The 24144-nt window shown below is 38.4% G+C and overlaps 2 protein-coding genes across 2 annotated transcripts; both read right to left on the bottom strand.

The window, feature by feature from the left end:
* Nucleotides 1-467: 467 nt before the first annotated feature.
* On the bottom strand, nt 468-8076 carry lpar3 (lysophosphatidic acid receptor 3). Its single transcript, XM_010747058.3, has 3 exons — nt 7815-8076; nt 6141-6895; nt 468-2824 (listed from the first exon to the last, which is right to left on the bottom strand). The coding sequence occupies exons 2-3, from the start codon at nt 6880-6882 to the stop codon at nt 2496-2498; spliced, it is 1071 nt and encodes a 356-aa protein (XP_010745360.1). The 5' UTR covers nt 6883-6895; nt 7815-8076; the 3' UTR covers nt 468-2495.
* Nucleotides 8077-9719: 1643 nt separating this feature from the next.
* mcoln2 (mucolipin TRP cation channel 2) lies at nt 9720-24060 on the bottom strand. The gene is made up of 14 exons (XM_019258958.2): nt 23849-24060; nt 23067-23220; nt 22266-22439; nt 21329-21485; nt 20899-20974; nt 20693-20789; nt 20407-20506; nt 19894-20006; nt 19463-19612; nt 18552-18653; nt 18075-18197; nt 14989-15195; nt 13913-14046; nt 9720-10123 (listed from the first exon to the last, which is right to left on the bottom strand). The coding sequence occupies exons 1-14, from the start codon at nt 23890-23892 to the stop codon at nt 10087-10089; spliced, it is 1668 nt and encodes a 555-aa protein (XP_019114503.2). The 5' UTR covers nt 23893-24060; the 3' UTR covers nt 9720-10086.
* Nucleotides 24061-24144: the final 84 nt, after the last annotated feature.

The following is a 24144-nucleotide window of genomic DNA, read 5'->3' as shown; positions in this document are numbered from 1 at the left end:
GTGAAATTTAATTGGCTTTTCAAGAATGCATAATTACAGCACAGCTGTAGAAAAATGTCTGCCACACCACACAGTTTACAGTTCATGTTTTTGGGAATGTAAAACCAGAGTGGCAGGCAGCAGTCACGGCAGGACATACAGCCGTTGCTACAATACAGCATGTTTTTTAAAGGAGACCACATGACTTTAATCAAGTCCAACCTAAAGCTGAAACATAAACTGAATGTCATTTACACCCTGAGTAGTTTTCTATGAGCAAAATGTACAGTGTTGAACCTTTTCCTCTGCTGTCAAAGGATGCTGCAGGTGTTTAGGGGATTAAATCCTAAATGGGATTTTACTGGAAAAAAACAAATATAACATGGGAATAGGAATGTTGTAAAAGCAGGTTACCTAGAGCATGAGCGCAAAATAAAAACAGCTGTGGGTTTGTGGTCGCAAAGAGTGAAAGGTTATGGACAATAGGCTCGCTTTTCAAGCATATTGACTTAAGTAAATTAGAGGGTAGATTTGAAACTTTAACAGAATTCAAAGGCTTTCTAGGAAGAACAGAGGAGCTACATATGTAGTATAAAAACCACACTTTTAAAAGAAATGACTGTGATTTACATCTAGATGCACTTCGAGTGCAGTTTATAATCTGCCACACATACTCCAGTGTTCACGTGTACTCGTCCCATTTTCCAGATGTTGATGAACATTTTCAGATAGGTGACGTTTACAGGTCAAATAGTGTCAGCTAATCACAAAACACTACTAAACCAGATTTATAATCCTTTTATGTGGTTATTTTTACTGATGAAAGTGCTTCCAATTCAGAGGAGGATCTTGCTCCTTCCACTTAAGAGTCAATTTGGGGTTTCTCCAGATTTTTAGCCAACAACACAAACTGAATGAAAACTAAAGGTCACCCACTAATTAGCCTGAACAGAGTAAATCATCCTGAAGTGGCAGCTCTTGAGCACCAGAAATCTCAAGCAACGGTACTTCATCAACTACTCACTGCAGTACAAGTCATGCCATAGGAGTGTGAGATAATCCTTTCAGTATTTTTGTTTGTTTGTGTGCTAACGTCTGTACTGTGGTGTCATTTGAGGTTTTAAGACTTAGCAGGTATTATTACTTAGTGATAGTTGTTCATTCATTTCAATTCAGGAGACAGACTGACCCGCTCAAACAGGATTTACAGGTAATCTTATGGGTTGATTTGGCTAACGTGAGTGCCAAGTGAGTGGTGGTTACAGTCAGTTACTCTTCCATTCAGTCCTATACACAGATGTAAAAAAACAAAACAGCTTTAATGATGTCATATCCTTTACAGCAGGAGTGGCATAAATACTGTACAGCAGGTTAAAGAAGAGTCATTTGAACCCTGTCAATGATTTAGCAATGGAGTCATCAGAGCAGCCTGGTGGGTGCGGGGTAATTATGTGTGGTAGCTACAGTCTATTCAGTCATATTCCCCTTTGGTCCACGGCATGTACTGAGCCTCCAGGAATTCAGTATGTCACAATCAGGTGAACAACTTATGTTTCGTCAGAGCAACAGCAGCTATACAATGTGCTGAAGCAGATATGTTAAAATGCTGCAGGGAGAACAAGTTTGCTTCCACGAGGTGCAGCAGGTTGGACGTTATTGTCGTTTGTTGATGTGAGCTCATGAAAGACAATAGACGAGACAAGAAAGTGACTGAGTCTGTTATCTATCCCTGGAGGCAAATCTGCTTTACAAAACAGAGAATGGCGTGACCTTAAAAATGTGGTGAAATTGCAGTTGACATCACTTCACCTCTTCTAAGTATTTTACAGGATGTACACGTAGATAAATATAGTACAGCAGTTTACAGAATTTTTTGTTTAAAAACAGGAAATAACCTTTAAAACTGTCCCCTACCCAAGCAAACCTACAGCTTCATAGTACCTGACTCTAAACATGTTACATTTCTTACCTAGATTATGCATTACAGTACTGCTTCCTCAAAAGATACATGGGAAGTAAACCTACAGGATCATTCAGATGTACACATATTTATTAGGGAAAGAGTAAAGTCACCCTTTGCATGATTTTTACCCTTCTGATAGGTAAAAGTAGAAATGTACCACTGTGTTCATCATACTGGAGTCTTTTTTCAGCCATTGGAAAACTGTTAAAATAACCAACAGGAATGTGATAAAGAAAGACAAAAAGAACAGGATGAAACAGTAACAGGAATCTCTCATTATACAGGAATGGGAGTTTTGAAACTGTAAAATCCTGGAAAGAAAAAAGTATCTATTTGGGTTTTAGCAGTGCATCAAGGTCTCTTGTCTCAATCTCAACTCTGGAGCAGCTGGCCTGCAGTGTCTCTTCAAGAAAGTGTTTCTTAAAGATTGTCTTTTAATCTGAGGACAATAAGGGCCCCCTGAGACTTAGTGGAGACAATGGTTTCTCTTTCAAGTGAAGTCTAACCTGGATCTTTGAAGACTACGCCCCGTCAGAGGACAGAAGTTCAAGTTTCAGGTCTTGATTATTCCCAGATCTTCATGTTTTGTCTCATCTGACGGAGGTAGACTGTTGCCCGTGTCCTGAGCAGAGCTGAGCGGCCTTGTGTTGGCCTTTGTTGATCGCTGCCGTCGAGTGCCGTTACCAATGCAGCGCAGGAGGTTCTTGAAGGTTGTCCACATTTCCTCGTCCTTGTAGGAGTAGATGCAGGGGTTCATGACGGAGTTGAGTACAGCGAGAAGCAGCAGCCAGCGTTTTAATTTCATGACATTACATCCCTTACAGTTGAGGCCGTCCAGGAGCAGAACCACCAGACCGGGAGTCCAGCAGATCACAAAGGCCCCTTTGGAATAAATAAATAAATAAATCACACACAGTGAGATTGTTGTAACAGTTATTTTGTCAGGTTGGGTGCATGTTACATTTTGCTCAATAGGTCAAGTTCTCAATTTACAAAAAAGGTATTTATAGTAGGTTTAAAGACCTGTTTACGTGATGGGCGCAGTACCTTACCAGAATTAACAAGACTCCAGGAAGTGAATGTGCTGGATACAGTTTTTTAGTATAGTCTTGATGCACTGCAAACTTCCTCATGAAGTATCGGGGGTGTACAGTAGGTATCATTAGTTAATTCAGCAAAGAGTCATCTGTCGCTTTTTAATGCAATCATGCAATATATCATTATTTCTGATCTGTAAAGCATTGACAAGAACTTTCATGATAATAATCCTGAGTAAAAGAAAAATGACTTTTGCACATTGCACTTCATATTACTGGTGAAATTTAACTGTCAAGTAGGGAACAATTATTGGTTGCCGGGTAGTGGAGATAATGTGTCTAACTTAAGAAGAAGTTGGGGCTGTAAATAATGATTATTTATATTAGTGATTCGTCTGTCTTCAAATATTTTGATAAGATAATCAAATTACAATTACCTCTGCATTTTTTTCTCCATAAATGGTTTATTTTATATATATAAAAAAAACAATTATTAAAATTAATATTTCTTCCAATTGAAAATATAATATATAAACTAATTGAACCTAAATCAAAATGTATTTTGGTAGTTTCATGAAGCTAAAACAGAGAGTGTAAGGTGATTACTCATGCTACTGCATTTTAGCAGAGTAGTCCCATTACAACAAGCAGGCACAGGTTGGATATGCAATGCCATTATTGTGTTAAATACCTGCTGTGTGTTTAGTAAATAATATGGTAGGTCAGCTAATTAGCCATTTCAAACATGTTTGGGCACAAGACAGAGCTACTAAGAGATTTCATTGAAGCCGTAGAGATGCTGGTCATGTCAACATCAACATTGGTAGAAACCTAACAGAACAAAAACAGGTACTGTTCTATACAGACCTCTCTCTCTCTCTCTCTCTCTGTCTCTCTGTCTCTCTCTTTGTCTCGGACACAAAGGCATGGATACATGTGCACACAGTCTAAAAGGGTCTGGTAGACAAGTTGATGTCCGTTTCATGTTTTACACTACTCTTTGGCCTGAAAGTCTAAAAGGTTTGCCACATTTTTACAGTGAATTACTATTTTTATGCTTCTTCCTCTTGCTTTTTTCCCCCCTCTTTGTCTTTGATGGCCCACATGCTCAAAATAAAGTGAACTGAATTGAAATTGTGGGAGAGCCCATTTAATGGTCTTCCATTGGCAGGTTTTCATGTATTGAAGTTTATAAGTAGACTTTCTTTCCCCTTTAATCTATAACAAAGAAAAAAAAACGAGGGTTTTAGGGACACACATTTCAAGCATATGTTCCCTTTTTTCATTTGACGATGGTAGCTCCACTTGAAGAATAAAAACAAAATCTGGATCTGCATGGTGTAGTTTGATGGCTCACTTTACAATCAGGCCCCAACACTCTCAGATACACTTCAAATAAATCGCTGTCAGCCATTGTGCAGTACAAATGCAAGCAAGAGAACACAAAGGAGTCATTCTTTCTACTTATTTGTTATTTCAAGTAACTTAACAACTCATTAAAGAGCAAATTGGTACAATCCCTGTCCAACACTCATTCATTTTACACAAGCATGAATGGGTTAAGCGTTTGTGAACTGGTTTGTCCAGTTATGATTTACACCTCAACAGACTGCTTTTCACCTGGAGTTGGTGATCCTGGATGTGACTGTGTTCCTAAGATTTCCTTCCTTTCAGATATCGCTGCCAAAAACCTAAGTGTGAACTTTGCTACAATCTTTATAGGGAATTTAGCAATGACTCTTGTGTACTAAAACATCCACAATATCAATGAAACTCTGCAAAGCATGTGAAAGCAATTGACAGACTCCTCAAGTATAGGTTCTTCTTCCCCTTTCTTTTTGTTTTGTTTTTTTCTTTTTGGATAAGTGGAGAGAAGGGGTTGTTCATTGAAGGCCACTGTAGCGTAGTGCGGATAGTACGCCACACAGGCTGAGGAGCAGTGTCCTTGCAGGGAGAGATAATTACACAGCGAGTCTGGAATAAAGTGTGTACAGACGGGGGAGGCTCCTACGCTACAAAGTGTAGCAAGCCATCTGGACGGGCACGCAGAGTTCCCAAAGAGACAAAGAACAATGACATATCTTTATCCTGTAGGGTAACAATGCAAAGTCACTACAACCTAAATGTTTTTTATCCAGATGACTGGATAAGGAGTGTTTGCAAAGAAAAACTGAGTGTATTCAACAGTGAGATGATCTCATCTGTCCTGCAGCGTTGCATGAAATGCACCAGCCCAATAAGAGTTACAGACAGTATGGCAACATGCTATGTTCACTCTGTGGTGTAATTGCATGAGAAAGTTATGGTGCTCCAGTAGAATATTTTTGTGCAGTGCTATTGTTCAGTTTTTTAAAAGGAAAGCACTGGGAGTGGAACGACTTCAGTACTGTGCCTTTATTGCAAAGTATCCTGTTGCAACACCTAAACAAAGAGAACCAGACCAGGATATCGGACTACCTTATCTAGGATGAAAATGTTTAAGAGGAGCAGGACACTTTTTGTGCTTTCTTATTCTGGGAAAAGAACAGAGCAGTGCTGCAACAAAAAGACAAACATGGATTGACTTCAACTTGAAAAGTGTTTAAAAAGGAATTTGTAGCACAAAAATGCCAAAAGTTATCTGGTCCCACTTTCTCAAAAGAAATTATTTGCTTCCTACTTCCTTTTCCTGTTTTGTGTCATGTAAATCTTTGGGCTTTTGACTAAGATGTTCCTTATGGCGAAAATAATTAAAAACGGCAGAAGAAGCAGTAATAGGTAAATGATGATTTAAACCACTGGGCAAAAAATAAACTCAGACTTTAAAGTGACAAATTTAGAGATACATAGAGATAAAAGCAGCATCTAGCCTTTGCTTTAATTTAATTTAAGATGCATATCACTGACTAGCACTCAACATATTCACTGCAAGCGTTGTGCAAAGTGTTTGTGTTATTATGCTCAAGGTTTTCTTTAATATCTGGAAAATAGATTACAATCCAGCGTGTTCAGCACTAACTGAGTAAACTGCCTGGACTTTGTGACCTCCTTTAGACACTGACAGAGGCAGCTACACCACAACTACTAAACCTGACCAATGGAAATGCTGGAAATGTTCTGACTCACTGCTGCATCATCAATGTAAGTTGTACTACAACATAATTTTCATGATTAGCACCTACCAAGCACAACCATGACCGTCTTGATGAGCTTGATGGGAGTCCTCTTGCGGTTGATGGAGCCGCTGGTGTGTGGCGTGAGCATTGATGTCTTCCTCTTGACGTAGGTGTAGATCCTCATGTAGATGACTACCATCACCAGGAAGACCACCAGGTTGGACACAGACCAGAAGATCAGATAGCTTTTGCTGAAAATGGGAGCCAGCTTCGAGCAGTCCTTCAGGTTGCAGATGCAGTTCCAGCCCAGACTCGGCACCGCTCCCATGAAGATGGAGATGGCCCACACCAGCACAATCAGCAGGGTCACCCTCCTCTTCGTCAGGTTGCTGTGGACTTTCCAGTTCATGACAGAGATGTAGCGCTCCAGAGCTATTACCAGCAAGTTAGCCAGTGAGGCTGAGAGACTGACGTCCAGAAGACCTTGACGGATGAAGTATTGTTTCACTGTGAGTTTCCGTGACACCTCGCCAGTATTAAACATGAGGTACACGTATGCAATGCCGGCCAGAAAGTCTGAGGCGGCGAGGTTGGCAAGAAGATAGTAGAAAGGGTAGTGAAACCTCTTGTTGGTGATGACAGCAGCTATGACCATGGCATTGGAGACCAGGATGAAACAGCAGAAGAGAGAGCCCACTACCTGCACCAGGATGAGCTGGGTTTTGTCCCATTTATCGTCAGCACCACTGTTGTTGTAGAAGAAGCCCATGGACTCTGACCAATGACAGCTGAAGTTGTCCTGGTCCATTTTAGAGGCAAATCTGTGAAATGAAAAAAAAAAGGTAGAACTATTTATCAGCTGAAGACCAGCAGAAATTATTAGGCAATCAACTGGCCAATTGACAGACAATGTATTGTTATTTATCAAGTAAAAGTAGCGAAACTCTGATATTTTGACTGCCCTAAAACATTACAATGTAAGTGCATATTACAATTATCCAGAGCCCAAAGTGCCACCTCCACAATGCTTGTTTCATCCAAAACAGTAGTACAAAATAAAAATGATTAAAACCTAAATCTAAACCTAAAAGTTGTACTTGTATATGTAGTTTAATTTATAGAAAAACATGAAGTTTTATAAGCTCTTTGTGTGTTTTGTGGGCAGTTGTAAAGTAAGTTAAACTTTCACATAGTTGTAGCTGAGCAAAAAGTACAGCATTTCACTCCGATGTAGTCGAGTAGAAGTGGCATGACAAGAAGAAAAACAGCTCAGATTTGTACTCAAGTGAAATACTTGAGTACTAAAGTACTTGAGTTACATTCCACCAAAAGTTATTGCCTGACTCCAAAGGCATGTACACAAACAGAACCAATTTGCTGGAGGAAGCTGTTTGAATAAAACTAAAAACACACTAAGCTCCGTTAAGATAGTGACCATAGCAACATTAAAGTAGAGTAGAAGTGTCAGAGTCATTCTCAGCTTTCTACCTGTAGACGCATTCCTTTGAGTAGACACTACAAATATGCTGCAAAACAAGATTTATAAACTACCCTCATTTATTACTTAAATAACTTTGTACAACCAGTCTGACTTATTTGACTTGTCAAAAACAACAACAAAAAAAAACTGAAAAAGACAGAAAAGCCGAAAACAAAAGTTAAACAAATAATGTCTGCGTCAGAAGTCAACGTATAAGAACAAAGAGTCACCTAGATGAACAGTGAACCAGGTGAGCCTACCTGTGGTGAAGGTGCTTTCCGTGGTTGGTCAGGAGACTACAAGTTGTGAAATATCCCGTGCTGAGTTGAAGAACATGTTTTCCCCGCAGCTGTGGACCGAGGTAACACTTCACACACACTCACACACACACAGAGGGAGAGTCAGGACAAAAGTGAGGCAGAAGAAGTTGAACGTCTTCACTTCGAGGCTGCAGCTCGGTGACGTAAAGGGCGGGTGCCACCCAGGCTCACATGTGGATTCCTCCGGTTGACCGCACGAGGCAGAAGAGAAAGAAAAAAAAAGAAAACTCACGTACAACGTGTGAGGACTTGGATCCTTGTGTGTTATCTTTTATTTTATATATATATAATATATATAAACAATATAAAAATGCCTAACTCCAGCTTTTAATAGTGGAGTAAGAAGAATACTCAAAACATGCTTCTCCTATAAATAAAGTGCTTTAAAATAAAATATAAATCCAATGTCAGACAAATTGTCTTTATATTTTGAGAAGCAAATATCAAAATACTAGAAAAAGAGATGAAACAGAGCAGTAGTTTCCTGATGTTTTAGCTTATGATCTCTCACATTAAAGCAGTATCTGGCATGTGGCCACCAAAGACACACTTCCTCTCTGAACATCTTACCTGGTTTCATTTCAATAACCAGCTGTACAAGAAATCCAATAGAAAAGAGAAAGTTGTGCTATATTTTTAAAACCTTCTCTACCCCATTTATCATCTCAGGACCCGTCGGATCTATTTTGTCATCCTTTGGATGGCCACATCTCAGGACCCGTCGGATCTATTTTGTCATCCTTTGGATGGCCACTGCACTCGCCACTGGTACTTTTGATACTTAAAGTACATTTTACTGATAATTCCATTTGAATGCAGAGTTTCTACTTGTAATGGAGTATTTTTATGTTGTTGTATTGGTTACCTATTACTTGATCGGAGATCATTTACTAGTTAAAGAGGTCTCCGGTCAAAAAAAAAAAATTGTAAAATGTGTGTAGTACACCATTTGTCTCCAAAGATCTCATTAAGAACAAGGCACACAGCACACTGGCTGCCTCATTATTCGCCCTGAGACACTGAAACTCAACCAGCATTCCTGTTTTCTGTGTTTTAAATTAGTTTGAGGTAATTTAAGGCACCTGGAGGTCTGGGGCCCTGCATGACCAGTTGCTTGCTTTGCTTGTTTGGTAATCCAACATCATTTCAGGTTACAACTCGGTCCTCTTAGATTTCTTCTTTTACAGTGCAGTGCAAAGTCACATGCAGATCTCACTGTTTCTTTGTTTCAGTTGAGGCGACAGACATGCATACTGTCTATTTGTTCAAGAACTCAAGTGGAAAAGGAACAGTGATGTGTGTTTAGTTTGAAATCAAATACTGCTAACATGAGAGCAATATTGCCACATAGGAAAAGTACTTCATGGGATTGCACCTAATGACGTGTCGCATCATTATCAGGGCTAATAAAACTCACCTCTGCCTCAGGCGTTTTGTCACATGCAGGCTGAAATTAGTGGGAAGATAGAGGACTCCTGAATTGGATCAAAAGTGCTGTTTGGGGGCCAAGTAAACATACATTTGATTTTATCAAGCACACTCCAAATGAGAAGTCATGTTCCAGCTTGTATCTAAACTTGCTGGTAGGTTTGTTGATGAATCTGACTCACACCGTTCTGGTGTAGTCATTAAAAACTCCCTGCTTACTCATCTCAGTCCGCCTCTGAGTAGGTTATGCAATTGAGAGAAACGTTTGGAGCACAGAAGACATCTGTTGACATTTTATATCAAATTCTCCCCAGGGACAATCTCACTCAAAATTATGAAAGAAAAGTTGAATGTGAACACATGACTAAGACAGTATTATTATTGTCAAATTATTAAATAATGGACAGATGAAAAAAATCATTTTACTTCAATCTTTACTATAACACTAGAAATAAATGACATTCAGCACTCCATAATGTTGCACAACATCAACATTTGCAGACAAAACTGAATCCAGTTCTTTGTGCAGACCTTACAAAGGCCCTGTAAACTTTTCAACAGTATCCTGAACTCCAATATAACTTCATGTTTCCAGTCCCAGCTTAACCTCAAGCTCCAGCTTCATGTTCAAGAGGGGGGGAACGGACAAAACTCTTCCTCCTGGAACAGCAACTCTATAAACCCCTTCAGGATTTGTGCAGTGCATTTGGTCTTGAAGTCTGAATCAGACGCGTGAAGTCCCGTTACCAAAATCCTCCTCTTCCCTGAACCAGTCTGACAGCGGTCAGCTGATTAGTATGACATCGTCATTTTCAGGAACTCTGCAACAACAATGATCGAAAAGAAACATGAGACATCCAATCATCATATAAAGATAAACATACATGTTCTTTACTTTAGGCCATTGATAGGGGTGGATAATGTACGCATCAGTAAATCACTCAACAATATATCAACATAGTTTGTGTCACAAGTTAAATATCATTTACTATTTAAAGTGTTGAACCACCACAAGCTGCAAGAACAGCTTCAAAGTACCTTGGCATTGACAACACAAGTCTCTGAAACTGTTTTAATTTTACTGGGATGAATGTCGTTCTTCTAAAAGATATTCCCTAACTGTGATGTAAGTGAGAGCTGTCTGACACATCAATACTGAATCTCCCATAAGTGTTCAATTGGTCTGAGATATGGTGACTGCATCTGATTCACATCATATGCAAACGTCTCAGTGACACGTTGTGCCTTGGATAGCATCTGCATTCTCTATGTTTCTCCACTCATTCAAGTTTTCCTTTTTAAATTGGTCACTCATCTATATATTCTAAAACTTTCAAGTCTCTTGATTACGATTATTTATTAAAACTCAAAAATTCAACTAATCAAGGGCACGTTTCACAAAAGCAATTTGCAAACTGCTCACAAGCAGATCGACAGGAGTGGCAGCCTCATGTTTCACATGTCTGCAACAAATTGAAGAACATTTAAATGCGTTTAACACAAAGAATGCGGAAGAAAATGAGCTCATGCTGGACATTTGTTGAAACAGGCTCCTGCTTCAGTAGAACTTTGTGCTTTGATACAATGGATTCGATGTGAAACTAATATCTCGGACCATTTCGGAGTTGTTTGTTTTTTCTCCTAAACAGTCATAGTTCACTCGTTAAGTCAGTTCCTATAATCCAAGCAAGCACAAGCACGCCTCTTTATTCTCTGGGCTTCCACCTGCGTGAAGGATTTGGCCCTGACACAAAGAGAGACAACAAAAAAAGCGATGCAGGAAGAGGTCTGGATTTCTGGTGACTGTGCGTACCCACTCTGAGAATAAAACCCCCAAACAAGCACTTTGAAAATGATAGCCTTGTCGCCGTGCGCCTTGAACACATTTGTGTGTTCGGCTGTTTGCTCTCAAAAAGAAACAGCTAATTATGTTCCTGTTGCATTAAATCTGTAAACAATTAGGCATTTTTCCTTCATCTTTATAATCTGCAATAAGCAGAACACTTTGAAGCCGAGTTTAGTTCAGACTCTGTTCGACTGCAGCTGTTTGAGGATGTGAATACAGGACGTTCAGTCATTCTTTTGGAAAGCAAAACTTTAGTTTACTTTGCCTCAGTGCAGAGTTCAGCACTCCCTTTTGTGAGAATAATATCCACTGTCTGCCTTAGCTGCTCTATTATACTGAGTAGCACATACAACTTGTGAATCGCAGCAGATGCATTCCAGTTTTAGGGGAATTATGTTATTATTTGTGTCATTGTAAAAGATTTCAAACAGCTATTTCAGTGACAGTTAGTTTTTTTTACTCGAGTCATAATGCATCATTTCAGCTGACAAATGTGATGTATTGGCTCCAAATTACAGGTTTTAAATCCAAACAGAAGGTGACATTTGCTTTTAAGATAACTGCAGACTTACTCTAGACAAAGATAACAGCAGGAAGGAGCTAACTGTATGCAGATGAAATTTCATCCAGTAAAAAAAACAAACAAAAAAAACATTAACATGTTTGCTGAGAACACTGATCTAATTTTTGTGAGCGTGGCGACACAAAGATACTTGTAGAAATGAAATTAAGTCAGGTCAAAGGCTGCAAATTACTGCAATTGTAGATGCTTGTGTAATTTGACAAGACTCCTAATGGCGAAAAGACAGCCCAGTTCGGTGCTCGTCTCCACAGAGAATGTTCAATTAGCTTGCTTTGCATTACGTTGCACTATTACACATTATTACATAATGGCGCTGTAACTGAGACCTAACTTCCTTAAACACTCAGATATCCAGAGCAGGAAAACCGGATGGCTCAGTGATAGAAAACGGCTGTGGATCATGCAGGACAGACCGCACTCAAGAGTGTTAATGCCTGGTTAAAGTAATGATGAAGAGTCCTGAAAGGAAAAACTGATACGTACTACGGGAAAACTAAGAGAAAACATCCATCTTTAACTGTATTCAAGTTCTTTTCCACCAATTACGTGACTCAAAGATTATTTACAGTGTGTACAAACATTTGAGGCTCCAGCACGCACAAAATAATAGTTTGATGGGAAACAATTCTATACAAATGACTACAGTAGTTGTTTGTCTGGGATAAACAACACCACATTTTATCTGGACGGATGGCGATGGTTACAGAAACTAAATCTGGTGTGTGTTTGCAATTTGTTTGACTTTTCTAAAGTATAAACTTAATTGATCCAAAACAGGGAAATTGAATATATTAAAAAGTTACAACATTTTATGAATGTTTATGAATGCAGAACCAAAGACTGAAGTAACCTCGCCGCAAGTCAGGTGAAGTGCTGCCTTTGGTTGGGCTTAGTAACTTTTCTGGTGGATAGAAACAGATATTAAAGAGGAAGCAGTGACTTTACAAAAAAAAAAAAAAAAAAAAAAAAAAAAAAAAAAAAATGGGGGTGGTGAAATAAAACATAACAAATGTAACTTGTTATTCAAAAAAGGTATTAGGAAATGATCGTCAGAAATGTCATGATGGTGTTGAGAGAGGGGAAGCTTGTTCTACAAAGCAAAACCACACATCAGAGAGCCATTTAACTATACTGTACACCACATTAAAAACAGGCAAGTGGAGTTAAACTTTCACCAATCACGCTCAGATCAAATAACTCTTCCTAATTAACCACAGGGCTTAAAAAAAAAAAAAAAAAAAAAAAAAAACACTTTTCTGGCTCAATTGGCTGAGTCTTAACTGAGTGTTGACTGTGGCCTGTTTCTTTGGGAGGCAACACAGTAAAGAAGGAGCGATGGCTGTGTGTGTGTGTGGGGGGGTGTTCTTCCCAGTGTCCACCCTCAGTTTCTCTGTAATCAGCCCATCACTGGGTGTGTCTGCATAGCTCCCACCACTAATTTCATTGCTCTCAGACCACGAAAGACCGAGCCAAACCACAGCGTGGAGGAAACTCCGCTCCAGTCTGCTGCCTGCTGATGATAGAGATTGGCTCACAGAGAAAGAATGAGCAGAAAACAGGGATGTATGGAGAAATACGAGAAGCAGAAAACAGGGATGTATAGAAAAAAGAATACAATGTCTTGCTGTGGCAACAAAGAATAAGGAAAGCAAACTGAGGTTTACGATGCAAAGAAATGTCACAGCCTATGTCATTTTTCTTCCTTTATTTGAGGGGCTGACCACTATACCACTATACACTGACACATCTTTCTACAGCTGCGACGATCAGTCGATTACTCCACGGTTGAAGCATATCAGAGTAAATAAATCACAGACGGATTTTATTACGGTCACGAGGAGGATAACTTGACTAAACCTCCCGTGAAAGTTGAGACGAGCCAGAAAGTTCTAATAGCTGACAAACAATTGTCTTATTGTTGCGTCAAAAAGCCTGAATGATGAAATTACCGGGCAGGTTGTCAACTGTCAAATCAACAGTGAAAATGCAAGTAGAGGAGAACGAGCTGGCTAATATACTGTCCACACTGAGCAAAGAACATAAACCGCAACATCGCTCATGTGTCAGTGATGGGGAATGTCGTGTTTGCACAGTGTAGCTTCCATGCGTGAGCAGACTGTGTGGAATTAAGGTTAATTTTAATTAAAAAGCATCATAGCATGGCCGTGAACACCATCATACCGTTGGCAGCAGCAGAACACAGAGTGTCTAACGTGAACGTCTGTCTGACTGCTCTCCTCTTCAACAGGAAGATCTTTCTGCTCTCTGAGGAATTTATGCAGGTCCGTCAACGGGAATCCTTCTTTTTGGTAGTTCTGTTGGTGTAAAAAAAACAAACAGAAACAAACAAAAAAAAAACACAAAGACATTTGAGGCTCTGACACACACACAAAATAGTTCGATGGCAAACTTTAAACTATTCTATACCAGTGACTTCTGTACTCACTTGTCTGGGATAAATCTTTCGTAGTGAAAAAAAAAAATGGACTGATGGCTACAGAAACTGAGCCTGGTGTGTGTTTTCAGTTAAGCATTTTTCTGAATATAAACCTGAACCTTGATCTAAAACAGAGAAACTGAATATGCAGTCAAATATTTTGGGCTATATGTGGACATGCAGAGCCTCATGGTCATGTGGACAGTATGATTTAGCTTTAAAAACTTGATACTAAAGAATGGAACAAACAGCTAAACGTTTGTCTAAGTTTTCCAAACTTTGCTTGCTAGTATTTCCTGACCATCAGAATGATGTAACGGCAGCTAAATTTGCATTTGCAGCTGTAACAAACAGTTTCATTACTAATTAATCTCCACGATTGATTGTTTTGTCTATAAAATGCAAATAATGACAAATGACATTATTTCCCAGAGCCTAAGGAAGCCTCTTAAAAACATCTTTAATAAATAAAGAAAAAATAAATAAATAAATAAATAAATCCAACCATCAAACCAAAATACAAATATTAAGTTTACCATCATACATGACAAAAATCTAGCAGCAAATCCCAACATCTGCATTGCTGGGACCTTTAACTTTGAAAAATTACTGAAGTGATCATCAAAACAGCTGCAGATTACTTTTCTGTAAACTGACTTATCACTCCATCTACTAATCGTTTCAACTCCAATTTGCATTCCTATTGCTCACTGATATGTTCATAATATCCCAGAGTTTACATTTTAAAAACAGTTAAATGGATACTGTTAAATGTTCCTCGTGGTTTTTCTGTTATTGAAGAGAAGAAGATTTGAAATACCTTGATGGTCTCATAGGCGTCCGTGATGAGAGCGATGAAGAGCGACAGCACCATGTAGATGAACAGGGAGATGAAGGAGTAGAGGTATGCCCGGCTGAAGAGCCACACCAAAGTGTTTTTGTCCTTCAGCTGTGCGAAGGTGGTGAACATGTCGTCACCGTTCAACAGAGAGAACAGGCACTCTGCTACACGACTCAGGCCCTCGAACTAGAGAGATGGAAGAGGAGACAGATTGGATTTTAAGAATTCTGTAAAACAGTTATCATGGGGGCATTTGGAGATATATTTGAAAATACATTTCTGCTACACAAACAATTTTTTGGGATGTTTTTATCTTAATCTTTGATTTTTGCTTGTGAATTCCATAGTGTCTTTACTTTTACAAAACGTGTTTAAATAAAAGAAACCTTCATTTAAGAGGTCACAAGCCCAAATGTTAATTATGTTATTAAATGTGTTCATTTTGTCCAAATTGACACACAACAAATCAATAAATAACAGTATGAAATTCTAAGATCTGTAAAGACACAAAAGCAAAAAAAAAAATCCTCAGAGGGGCTGGAACAAGGAAACGTTCGATAATTGTTTAAAAAAAAAAAATTAACAACTGATCAAAGATCAAATGATGATCATTTCCGACAAGTCAAAATAAAAGTGAGTTATTTCAATTTACTTTTTAGATTCCTAATAAATGAGACATGAAAAAGCACAATACATGTGTTCATAAGAAACATGTTCACCAAGTTCAGAAATCAGATTGTACCTATATGCTGTGCAATTTCCAATAAACATCTTGACTGTAGATTTAAGATAATTTTTGTTTTTTTAACAGCACTTGGCCCGAACAGAGATAGGGTTACAAAAAAGGAGGTGCAGAGGAAAGCATGATGGTGGATACAGATGGAGACGATAAGGACAGAAAGGCAAACAAAGAGACAGATGGCTAAGACGGAGAGCTTGAAAACCAGGCACGAACATTATGAAAGAAGTTCCTCCAGAATGTGATAGGATCTTAATACAACATCCCACTGCGTCCGCATGGATTCATGGCACAGCACTTGAAGACGTGTGGGATGGCAAGTCCTCGAACATCCTCTGTTTATTCCTTCATAAATACACAGAGGAGCCTGGAAGGGCTGCCAGAACGCTACAGGGGACTCCCCCAGCCACCGCAATGTAAATATCGTGACCAAGTATCAGTTGACTTCAGCGTTGGCCAGACAAGGAACTGAAATCTGTTTAGCTTGAGTAGGAATCACTTTCATTTCCAGTAACTAAAAGATGCAAAGTGATTAAACCTTTCCTGTTGGTTGATATAAAAACATACGTGCATTTAATAACTCATCCTGTGCACCATTTACAGTTAAAGCTGTGAATAAAATTGCATTGTTATTGGATAGGATTCTCCCCACAGGTGTCAGTCGAGCTGCAATCCATGAAACATCAGCATCCTCGGGTAAACTGACCTGAAAACTCCACAACTTATTTACAGTGGTTACTCCTCTTCACTTTAGGATTATCAACAAACTTCCATTTAGGCGGTGAGATGTCAGGGCGGGTGATCTCAGCCTATCTCACATCTGTCTCTCCTACAGCATGAGCACTGCCTTGTTTAGATGCTTCTGCATGCTCGGACTTCCGTAAATAATTTATCTTAACGGGCTCAGACAGCTAAACACACATTTTTCTCCTGGTGGCACTTGCTATCCAAGGATCTCCATCTGAATGCGGACTGACAGTTAAGATCTGTTTAACACAACAACAGCAAAAAAAGATTGCTTAAAAATCACACGTCATTAAGTGTAGCCAGAAAAATCTCGATCACAATGTCCCAGGTTTGAGTTCTTCAGGGGGACCTTTGTTACTCCTCTTATCTGTGTGCTCTCTGCTGTCCTCTGTCTGATAAAAAGAGAAACAAATCCCCTTAAAAATACTTTAAAAAACGAAGGTTGAGTGTGGATATGTGTTTGTGTTCCTGTTTTAAGAGTTTCAAAAGTTGGACCCAAAGCCGCTCTCATTGAAGCTGGAAGTTTCATGCACAGAACATATACTGACACCTAGTGGCTGCTTGTGATAAAGGAGGTTTTGCAGTTTGTGAATAATTTAAAAGAACTCTAACCACTAAGATTTATGATATTAAGTATAATTTAGTGTGTTTGCTTTTTAATTCTCTTATCATTTTCTGATGACCTGTGAGGAGTTTTTCCTGACAGATCAGCGGTTGAGTGGTTTAAGCCATGATCACCTGCCGGACAACACTCTTCAGACCCCCGATGATTGAATAATCAAGGCAGCTCCTGTTTACGTATTGTGACACTGCTCATATACCTGATGAAGGTCAGATGGACTGAAACGTTGTGCAATCAATTCACTCTGGGGAGTTCTTTCAAGTGTTTAAGTTGCACCTTCCGCTGACACACATGTCACAATTTCAGGTTTTTAAAATTGAGATTTTTTTTTTCTATACATTTTGTTGGGACATAATATCAAACAGTAAAAGGCTAAATAAGTCTTTAACAAAGATGTTTATCCTTCTGTAAATTAAACAGTTGAGAAAACCTTTATAGGAGGTTAAATGGTTCATAGCATTAATCACTTGCATTAGTTCTTTTAAAAAGGTTAAAATGGTGAAATTATGTGATGCACAGTCATTTATTTTTAAAATTAAGGAGATACTTTGTACATAGTAATTATGAATGAAAAGTTTTCCTGTATGAATCCCCATATTTAATCTGTGTGGACTTACTGAGTGACGTGAGTAATGACAGATTTTTTTCAGCTTGTGTTCATTCACAGAATGCTGTGTCAACCAAATTTAAACGTGCACACATACATATCTGGGAGCTCCCTAATACAATATTTTTGTGGCCTCAGCAGTTCTGCCAAAAAAAATAAGAGCAAAGTCAGTAAAAAAAAAAAAAAGAGCCTTTATAGTTCCTGATTTCAACACACCCCAAATAATAACGGCCGGTGTAGTGATTCAGACTAGCAACAGTGTTTGTGCCATAACAAAACTAACTTCTCTAATCTCGCTGATTCCCAGGCCTCCATATGCTCATCTCCACACAAACTAGTTAAAGAGTTACCTTCTCATGGTATGGCCCCAGTACGATCCACCCGCAGAAGGTGTAGCCGAGGTAGATCATGCCGGCACAGCAGCAGAAACGCAGGACTTTGGGGAAGGCTGCTTTCATGGTTAAAATTAACACCTAGACACACAGGAAAGTATGAAGACATGAAGTAATTGATTAGTCACAACTGACTAATGAAAGAATAGTGGAAGACATTCGATTAGACATTCGGCAGAAATACATTTTAAGACCTGTGATCAGAATTTGTGCATCTTAGATTTACAATAAAAAAGTTAAGCATTATTGATTCTAGCATCCACCGTAGTTAACCTATACAAATTCTCAAACTCTTCTCGCACACAGCTGGCTGTTTGTGGCTCGCCCAGAGATTTAAACATTTATATTTACTTACAGGACAACCAGAAAACCAGATTTGGCTAACTGTGGGCAGAGAAACCATGTTCAATGAGAGACCAAGGTTCAAAGACTCACGTTGTATTTCTGGAAATATCCCAGGTACCTGATCACACCGACCCACACCATTAATGTAGATGTTCCCAGGAAGATACTGCACACATCATAACTGGTTAGACTCTGCAAGAGAGGGAAAAAAAATATCACACAACTATAAATATGATTTTATTGCAACAGATGGTAAACTGACACGAAATACATAAAATTCTTTATTCGGGTTTAAAGTACAATGTGGAACCGCAACAGGGGAACATCCTATCAATAGTTAACTACTACAGTTAACTACTGTGTAACATAATGTGACATTTTGCTTATGTTAATGGTTATAACACAGATATGTCATTGAGGACTAAGTTTTATGGGTATAAATCTGAACTTCCCTTTACTGTAAATAAATGAAATGATTCTATTCAGACGTAAACCTATTAAAATACTTTGCAACCTTTTAAAGTACCACCCCAACCCGATACTTAGAAGCCATTAAGTTGTTTTTAATAATTTATTTGTTGCCATGTTTGATTTGGCAAATTAAACACACATAACATTCCGACTTGTCAAAGCAAAGGAACAGGTGATCCTTGGAACGGAGCCACTTCCAACAGTGTTAATCATTAAAAACATAAAATGTCTCTGCTTTTCCTGTTTTGACAAGTCAAAATATTTGCTGTGATAATGGTCTTTTAAATACACATTTTACAGTCAAGAGTCATCCTCAACAGTAAAACCTTATGACACGTTGGCTATAAAAATAACGGACAGTCAGGTTAAAATAAACGGATCTTTAGTGTATGCCTAGAGTCTTTTCACTCCAAAGTCCACAGAACACTCCCAGCATTTTATTTGTCAGTTACTTAATATAAAACAAAGGTAATGACATGCATCCAAGTCAGTACACTGTAACTATAACAGAAGAACATGACTCATTTTACCTTTGCTTGTATTTCCATCTTCAGTATGGATCCAATTATGGCCAAAAGGTCGCTGACAATAACCAGCACATACCAGCCATTCAGAAACTCACTCTGGTCATCCTCACACACTTTACGATTGTAGTTCTCGTGCAGGAATCTGGAGAATCTCTGAACACACAAACACACCAATGCAAATTAATTAAATGTAAAAAATAAATGTCAATTCTGGACGGACAACATTATTAGTAACAAAATGCCTGCTGATTGGGAATCTACATGTGATGTTGTAAAAATGTATGAATTTGACTGTGCTTATTGTAACATTAAAGACTGACACATAAGGAATATAGACCAAAGAGTAGAAACAGGAAAGACTTGATGTGAGAGAAAAAAATAAAAGATTCCCTGTGTGATATGTGTACAGTGTAAACAGAGAGTGAACAGCTGACCTGCAGCAACCTGACAGCCAGTATGATGGAACGGGTACACAGCACGGCTGATGTGAGGCAGACCAAAATGACGAAGGCATCAAACACCAGAAGATAGTGTGTGTTCTTCTGAGCTGAAACAGAGACAAAATGTGTGTGAGTGTGAGTGGTTATCTCTCACATAACTCCTACACACTACTGATAACTAGTTTATGGGAAAACGCCTCATAAACAGTCAACAGTAAACTCCATTAGGACAGCAGAAATAAATGATTTAACTCCATAGAAGTATTTACATGTGACATAACCACAGTGCTGTAGTTTTTAACATTAAATGATAAACTGTACACATGTTCAAATTCTTTCACTTATGTTGTTTTTTTCCCGGTACTTCAGGACAAGACAAATATATTCCTTTTATTACAGTAATGAGTAAATAGTACCCCTCTCTAAACATTTCTTTCTGTTATACAGTGCAAACATTTTGTAATCCCATAATCTGTCCTGTTTTCATTATTTATTTAGACTCCTTACCTGTCCCCGATATCTTCCAGTCTTGACATGCACAACTCTGAGCATCTATGTCCAGGGATATTTTCACCTTTCCACTGTGACACTGGTTGTCAAATGTTATCTAGAGACAAGAAGAAAGGGAAGTAGATTAGTTAAAAAATGTAGAAAGATATTTCAGTAGAACAATCTATCTTTGGATTTAAGTCTCTCAAAGTTTCCATGACACTCGTCCACATCGTCTCTCACTGATGGAAACTATTCAAACGTTCACCTGCTTATGCACACTTCATTTCATAATGAACCGTACCGTAACGTAGAAAGAGTAGCAGTCTGGTAACTCCCGTCTACGCACTGTCTGAAGGTTGATTCCTTTCAGCTGGAAGGTTATTTTGATGTCAACAAGTCTGAAAATAAAATGTGAGATTTTAAAAAAAAAAATAAATATAAATATAAAAAAGTAAATTATGTGTGTTAGCTGCAGCCATGTACAGTACATGTATGTGTGATGTATACCTGTAAAAGTCCAGATCAAAAAAGGATGAATTATGGCTTTGCGACTGGTTGGCAGTCTTTGGTTGTGACATGCAAACTGAAGAAGAAGAGATGAACAGAGTGAATGTTTCTATGTGTGTGATATGACATCTGGAAAAATTAAAGCACACCTCCACAATTACACAGTGAGACACATAATTACTTGTTGTTTCTCATGAAATTATGATCTAGTAATTCAGGTTCTACTGTTACAATGATTTAAAGACTTACCTTTTAAATCTAAAATTAATTTGAATTATTGAATGCATTGTGCACCTATATTTCACATTTTTATTTCTTTAAAACACAAACAGGTGATTAAGTTTGAGGGTGTTTTAAAGCAGAGAGAAATTCTGAGAACAGAACACTTCATTGTGATTTTACTGATCAGTTCACAAATGTTTCCTCTCACCTGTCTCCAGCTCAGAGTCGATGTCGTAGGCCTCATCTGAGGGAGTCACGCTGCCCCTCTTATAGTACTCTTTACATATGGTGATAGGAAGCAGCTTGCCGTCTTCATCCTCAGCGTAGCTGATGGGACCCACAGAGAGCCGGTCCAACTGGCTGTACTATAAATATAAGAAGCCTCAGGTAAAACACACTGATCCAGGATGTTAATGTTTTTTTTAATGAGAATCTGCAAACTGCCTTATCATGCAAACATATGCAAAGTCTGGTAAAATATTAAGTAACTGAAAAAAAAGGAAAAAAAAGGGAGTTGCCCGTTTCACAAGACGTGGAAGAGAAAGACACGTTGAGTGAGTTTACGTGAACATTAATGTCCTATGAAACATCCATGTCACAGTTTACACAATAATAATGATCAGAGTGTTCACGTTTCTGATCGTCAAGATTAATATACGTGTGTGCATGTAGATGCACTCCATGAAATAAAAAACCCCATTTCCATGGTTGCTAAACTTTAACTCAAAGCACGCTCAAACCTTTAACACTTTAGTTCAAACTAACCCTTGAGAATAAGGCTGCGTTCACGTCATATCACAGATAAAATAAGTTATCCTAAAAAGCAAATTCCTACTTGCAAATATCGCTCATAAACATCAAAGTTGTAATTATTAAATATAACTATCATATATTATTAAATATGGGTGCCTTGTGTCTACAAGAGTCTGTTGTTGAAAGTAAGCAGACCCACATTTAATGGATTTAGTGTAATTTCTTATCAAAGCACAAGATTTCTAACCCTGTCTTCAACAGCCACAAGTTGTCAACATGCAAATATTTCTTATCCTATCATCCCTCATTACAACCAGTCCTCTTCAGCTTTGGAGTGTAGCTGTAAAAGCAAAAAAAACAACAGGCAGCGTGAGTGAGGTGGCTGAACTTGCCTGATCCAGGACATAAAACAGACTGTCATAGACGTCTTGCTGTGTGTATACAGCAACACTGTAGTCGTCCTCGTCCATCCCACTGTAATGCTTCAGGAAAAGATTTTTGAGGGCCATCATGTTCTCCTCCTTATAGGACACCACCAGCTGGTTGTTGAGGCCAAACAGGATGAGCTATGGAGGGAGGAAAAAAAAGGAAGTTTTCATATTTTATGTAGGTGCTTACAGTAATTCCTGTTAGTATTTATACTTTCTGTAATATTCTAAAACACAAACCAGTAACATTTCTTGAAAGATTTCTCTTATTTATGGACTGCATTATCTGGCATTTCCCAGTTTGTCAGTTTACAACACAGATTTGGACTTTGTCCTCTTGGTTTTCTAAAAAAACACTCACAGGCCACTTCATCTAATGTGATAAATACAACGGCTCTGCTATAGATTTAGCCTTTACAAAGATAATGTTCTTTTGATTAGGTATTGATTTAACTTTATGTTTATTGTTGAGATTATAGTTTGCAGTGTTGTTGGACTGGACTGTATTAATATTATTATTGACGTGTTTCTAATATTTTGGCCACAACACTTACATATATGAATGAGCCATAATATAAGAAACACCTTTCAATATAACGCACTACAACCTTAATAATTTAAAAACACATAAAGTAGAATTATCACTTCTCTGACAGGGTCAACAAAAACAGAAAAAGGTGAATTCATAGCAGAGCTGTTTTTAAATCAGATTTTACAGCTATACTTTCTCGTTCTTTGGAGTAGATTTATGTTTAATCTACATACTTGTGTGGTGATCATGGCGATTTTCAGTATCTGCACCCCAAGTTTCCAGGGTATGTGTCGCCTGGCCCGGTACTTCTCACACGGGCTCATGAAGTAATACTTCAGGTCATCTCTCAGGTTCTCCTCTTTAATAAGGTCTTGATTCATGACAGAGCTGAAACAACAAAGTGGCAGCAAAACGTGATATAACTCTAAAAGAAAAACTGTTTTATTGGTACATTGCTCTCAACTTTATTCCAGTAAGAAGAAGCCAGTATATAGCGTATAGAGTGTAAGGAGAAAAAAAGCAGAAGTGAAAGCAGTTATTTCATGATGATTTACTTGAGTAATGTGCCTTTCAGTGCACCATCATATCTTTCAGGAAGAACTCCATGTACTAAGTACACTGCCTGCATTCATGAGGCTACCTGGGTTTAAGTCCAAGATTGGGTTAGGTGAGTGCACTTTCAATATTTTCCCAACAGTCAGCCCACAGATATTTTCCTGCAACTCTCCCTGGTACTCTTTTTTTTTTTTTTTACTGTTGCTGGAAATTAATTTAGTCAAAAGACACATTTGACGTTTATTTCCAGCTGAATGTGTTGTGTTAAAAAAGGTCCTGTCAGAAGTGCTGCATGACTGGTGCTGTTGTTTTACAATATTCATGTTATGTTATTGAGTTTTTGAAATAAATCAGGCGCCTTTCACGTTACATTTTTATATTTTTTAAACTATTTAACACTTGAGAACGACAAACAACTTTTAAACGGCGGTGTTTAGAAATATCCATAACAATAACTCACCTAACTGAATTGCTCCTGTCCAGATATCGAACCAATAGCTCCATGATTGATCATCCACGTGGACGCACCGGTTAGTAGTCTGTGGTGATCTGAAGGCTGACAGACTGACTGACTGACACTCCGGTAGAGAAAAGTGTTGGGCTTTCTGTCATCGCAGCTTCCAGTTAGCCAATCACAGGAAATGAGTTTCAGGCTGCGCACAGGTTCTCAATCTGCGGTGAGGGGGCCACCAAGAAGTCACGGAGAGCTATAACTGGGTCAAAGACCTCCACTGGCTAGATGAGAATGAAAAATGA

The sequence above is a fragment of the Larimichthys crocea genome, chromosome XVII (genome assembly GCF_000972845.2).
Source record: "Larimichthys crocea isolate SSNF chromosome XVII, L_crocea_2.0, whole genome shotgun sequence".
NCBI lineage: Eukaryota > Metazoa > Chordata > Actinopteri > Sciaenidae > Larimichthys > Larimichthys crocea.
This window is presented reverse-complemented; position numbering and strand designations above follow the sequence as displayed.

Bases quoted from the DNA above. Each gene is read 5' to 3' on its own strand.
- mcoln2 (XM_019258958.2), bottom strand. From the start codon at position 23,892: ATGGAGCTATTGGTTCGATATCTGGACAGGAGCAATTCAGTTAG. The intron at 23,221-23,848 runs GTGAGTTATTGT...TTGTTGTTTCAG, and splicing joins GACAGGAGCAATTCAGTTAG to CTCTGTCATGAATCAAGACC. The intron at 20,507-20,692 runs GTACGGTTCATT...TCTTGTCTCTAG, and splicing joins GCTACTCTTTCTACGTTACG to ATAACATTTGACAACCAGTG.
- lpar3 (XM_010747058.3), bottom strand. From the start codon at position 6,882: ATGGACCAGGACAACTTCAGCTGTCATTGGTCAGAGTCCATGGGCTTC. The intron at 2,825-6,140 runs GTAGGTGCTAAT...TTTATTCCAAAG, and splicing joins GACGGTCATGGTTGTGCTTG to GGGCCTTTGTGATCTGCTGG.